This window comes from Sardina pilchardus, chromosome 16, assembly GCF_963854185.1.
Source record: "Sardina pilchardus chromosome 16, fSarPil1.1, whole genome shotgun sequence".
In the NCBI taxonomy this organism is placed as follows: Eukaryota; Metazoa; Chordata; class Actinopteri; order Clupeiformes; family Clupeidae; genus Sardina; species Sardina pilchardus.
This window is the reverse complement of record NC_085009.1, coordinates 21,275,367-21,280,366: the sequence shown is the minus strand read 5'-3', so window position 1 is coordinate 21,280,366 and position 5,000 is coordinate 21,275,367. Positions and strand designations below refer to the sequence as shown.

Here is a 5,000-nt window from a genome sequence, read left to right as displayed (position 1 = left end):
GAAGGTGAGTAAACAATCGCTTGACGTAATGGCAAAACCGCCTACGCTCTGTTGTCCAGATTTTCACTGAAGTTAGCACTTCCCACCAATGCCAGTCAGTGGTAGAGTGCCATGTAGCTGCGTTCAAGACGACTTGAATCCACCAGAATCCCACCTACTGTAGCTACTTTAAAGAGCCTAAAGTTGACTAGCTAACTGCTGAGAGCCAACAACATTGGGGAACAGCAATGACACAGGAATAAAACTGCCAATCTGATTAGAATGTTAATCAGAATGAAAGGGGTGGTGGTGTATTCCATTCTTAATCCGATTGAACAGCCATGTAGGCCTATATGGTCAATCAGATTGCCTGCTGTAGCCTGTCGAGCAAAAGCAAAGCAGCGACGAACGGCCGTTCTGATCAAAGATTCTAGAGCGCCTGTTGGCATCTGATTGGATGTGCCCTATGTAAACAGGTGCTGCAAAATGTCAATTCGGAACTCTTTCATTGGAACGACAAAAAAACTGTTCATGTAAACGGGGCAACTGGCTGTTGTATATTGGTGGTACAGTATATGTTTTGTGACATTGTGAGCTGCGCACATTGTTCCTGTCAACGTTTCCGATCCTTTGCCCTGAGCTACAGAGTGCTGCAATCAAAACACGCACATCCAATTTAAAAAAAAGGGAGCAGGACAAAAAGGCAAGTACTAAAACAAGAGGAAAGCCCGCTGCGACCAGAATTATGCTCCCAATTTTATGATATTTTTACAGTTTTTTAAATAAATAAATTGGGAGCATAATTCTGGTTGCAGCGGACTCTTCTCTTGTTTCAGAACTGCAGAGTGACCAGGCTGGTGGCAGATTCTGCTAATGGCCTCCTTCAGACCATCGCAATGCATTTAAAGATTCTAAGATGGTGTCACTTGTTTTGGCGTCCCTGTCACTTGCCTCTAACGGAGCAATGCTATTGCCACTGACAGCGACTTCTCAAGCTTTGTTAAGGCAAAGTGGAACAGGATTAGGTGGGGATGTTTGTTGTCTGTCTCTGGGCAGATGGAACATGAAATATTCACTGAGCGTAAGAGTGTTTTGACTCCTCTTGCTCACTTCCATGCATAATGCACTTTCTGCTGATTCGTGTTTGGGAGGGCGACAACAGCGGTGGCGACGTCGCCGGTTAGCTTTCGCTCTTTCTCTCCGGGTGAAGCGATTAGACTGGAGGGCTGAGATTGAACCTGACTCCCCGGTTGACCCCGGAGAGACTAAAAGCTTTAAAATCCTCAGAGGCATGGGTTGTTGTGGGGACCGGAGTCTGTGATTTTGTTAACTGGAGTTGTCGTTCACTGAATGCTGTTGCCATCAAGGCACCTCAATGTCTCTTTATACGGTAGATGCAGTCTACGATTTAGGTTGTGCATAAACATCAGAGTTTTTTTTTAGCATTCATACAAACACACACACACACACACACATACACACACACACACACACACACACACACACACACATACACACACATCACAATATACTGTATTTACTGTGATTATCATCAGAGAGTTCACCTTTTTAACTGTTTTTCAGTGCAATGGCCACATGATCTTATAACATAAGCAACGGCTTTTAAAACAGTGTTCAGCCGCATCAGATGACCTGAGGTTGCAGCATCCCGCTAGCTTAATCAAAACAGCGTGAAAAAGATTCTTCCAGAAGAACGATGATGACTAATTTGTGAACGGCTGACAACACAGCTATACTGCACAGATGGAACTCCTGAATTTCGTTCAAACACCCTGGAAATGGGTTCACTTTTCCATATTGTTATTGTTATTATTGTTATTATTATTATCATTATTATTATCATTAAAGTTTATCTAATAGAGACGGATACAGTATACATATATAAACTCAAAACAGCCATCTGATGCAAGTAATATCTAGAGTTTATAGCTAATAATAATGTGCTAATATGCAAACAGAGACACGTGTTAGTCAGATGCCCACACACAGGTTTACTGTGAGGAGACGAGGGCGTTCTGGACTGGGATGACCAAACGGACTGGACTCAACTCTTGAGTTTCTGGGAACTAGTCTGTTTGTTGGTTAGTGAGAAATTGAGTTGAACTATTAGGAATTGGCTGCTAAGGTTCCAGAGGATTCGTTTTGTGGTCGGGGAGCTGACTACACAGGCTACGGATGATGATTTGTTTGTGTCACGGTATGTGTGTCTGTATGTGTGGATATGTGTGTGTGTGTGTGTGTGTGTGTGTCTGTGTGTGTAAGTGAATGAGTGAGTGAGAGGGAGTGTGTATGTGTGTGTGTGTTTCAGTGAATGAGTTAATGAGAGAGAGAGAGATAGAGATAGAGAGAGAGAGAGAGAGAGAAAGAGCGAGAGTGACTGACTGTGTGTGTGTGTGAGTGTGTGTGTGTATGTGTGTGTGTGTGTGTGTGTGTGTGTGTGTGGTATGTGTGCATATCTCAGGCTCTCCTCACCCTCTGGATATCCATAGAGATTGTCCACAAAGTTGGAGATGGTGTAGTCGAACGCTGCGGCCGAAATGCCCTCCTCGCTCTCCGAGCCGCCGTCGTCCACGAACTTCAGGCCCTCGCCCTGGTTCACCCCGATCAGGATGTCATAGTTGAGGAACTCCCCCTAGTGGACACACGAGGAAGAGTGTTCACACCTGGCATATCTCTTGCAATTCTTACATACACCACCAGGGAGTAACATTGCGTCTGTATTGTGGATTAGTAAACCTTGTCTGCGGGATCTGCAAGGTTAAACCCAGTATCAGTATCTGTGACCCCACAATGCATCCACATAAAACACTGTTTGCACTGGTTAGATAGTCAGGCAGCAGACAGATTGATAATGTATATTTGCTACATCTACTGCGCTTCATTGATCCAAAGGATTATGGGACTTGTAGTCCATAAATACAGAAGGGACTACAAACTGTCCGCCATACAGTATCAGAGGTAACTCCTCTGTGCACAGTACATTTAGAACAACACAACCTGCTTCTTTAAAATGGACATAATGACTTCCAATGTACAGTATGTTTACAGTATTTCTGACTGCTGTTTGCCCAGATTAGTCAAAGTCAACTTTATCATCCCAAGAAGGGACATTCAGGTGGCCAAGGCACAGAGACACATACATTAAACATATAGAAAACATACAGAGATACACAATATGCTACGCCCCACGAACACACACACACACACACACACACACACACACACACACACACACAACAACAACAACAACCTCCAATAACCCAGGCCTCACTCCGAGCCTCTAAGGATTCTAACACACACACACACACACACACACACACACACACACACACACACACACACACACACACACACACACACACACACACACACACACACACACACACACACACACACACACACACACACACACACACACACACACACCATTTCCACTGGTTTCAAATGCACTGGGTACCTGCCTAGTGTTAGTGCTAGAGTTTCTTCAAACGCTTAGCTGGAGTTCTATGGTTATGAGAGAGAGAGAGTGCTGAGCCTGATTTCCAAGCACTCAGCTCTGGCAACGGGGCTAGTTGAAGAGTGTGTGTGTGTGCGTGTGTGCGTGTGTGTGTGTGTGTGTGCGTGTGTGTGTGTGTGTGTGTGTGTGGAGCGGAGGCTAGCTGCTCTGGGGGCACGCTAACACACCGCTCCTGACTGAGGGAGAAGCTGTGTCAGCACAAACATCACATCTGAGTAATTATCAACTGGACTGCACTGGGCCGGATACACACACGCACGCACACACACACACACACACACACACACACACACACACACATGCTTGTACACGCACACGCATACATACACACACACACACACATGCAAACACGCACACACAAACGTTCACACACATACACCCTCACGCACACTCACTCACTCATACACAGACACACAAACACGCAAAAGGATGCATGCATGCATTCACGCACGCACGCGCACACACACACACACACCCCGGTGTCCTGCGGTCACAGTAGAGGTAGCAGCATGTGGCAGGTTCAGTGCCAAACGCAAATGTTTGTGTTTGCGTGTGTATCTGCTGAGGCAGGCATATCTGATGGGGGACTAGGGGCTCAGTGTGTGTGTGTGTGTGTGTGTGTGTGTGCATGGAATTTAATCAGCTGCTCAAACTTTGCATGGCAAACAGCAGCGAGCGATCGCCTCGGTGACCGCACTGTACTTGGACCGCGCTCCGAGCAGGGGAAGTCCGGTTCCGCAGTCGAGTTCTATTTGGAAGTCCGTGAGAACCGAGGCACATTAGATACGGTGGAGAGAGCCACCTCGTCTGACTAGAGTTGTCACGGTGACTAAATGATGACTTTGACACAGCAATGATGCCTATGTACTGTATCTCCGCACCAACACTGAAACAATACGCAAACATCGGTAGAAAAAGAAAATAGAATTGGCCGTGACGACAGAACATGGAATTTGTTCTTTATTATTTGATGACAACTCGATTGAAATGCCATTCTAATAGCATCAATACTAACAAAATGGGTCATCATTACATTTCTCCTTTCTATCACAATACATGTCTACCGTAATTTCCCGACTATTAGCCGCGGCTTATGCATTGATTTTGCAAAATGTTTTCAGTTATGTGAGGTTAATACAGGGGGGCCGTTAATATGGTGTTAATATAGTTTTGTCTCTTTTAACTTGCATACAACACTGTCCTGCGGCTTGTACACAATGTGGCTTATATGCGGGAAATTACTGTAGTATTGGTGCATCATGCAAGAGCAGAGGGCCGCACACCTCAGTCCCATTAGATCAGAGATATTTAGTGTACACTTTCCCCATGGCAGTGCATACTACTGTACTGTACTGTGCGTGTGGTGGTAGCATAGAGGCTAAGGAGCTGGGCTAGCATGCAGCTTCACATAGCCTGTAAGTTGAGCTGTGGGTTCAATAGCCGGCTTCCACCGTTGTGCCTTTGTGCACGGGATTTAACCTTG

The 5,000-nt window shown here is 45.6% G+C and overlaps 1 protein-coding gene across 1 annotated transcript in view; it reads right to left on the bottom strand.

Moving 5' to 3' along the window:
* The window catches only part of nlgn2a (neuroligin 2a), a 165,669-nt gene that overhangs the window by 7,100 nt on the left and 153,569 nt on the right, over positions 1 to 5,000 (bottom strand). Inside the window, exon 6 of the mRNA XM_062516882.1 lies at positions 2,473 to 2,632. Coding sequence (XP_062372866.1) covers positions 2,473 to 2,632 — 160 coding nt within the window. The remainder of the gene's footprint in view (positions 1 to 2,472; positions 2,633 to 5,000) is intronic.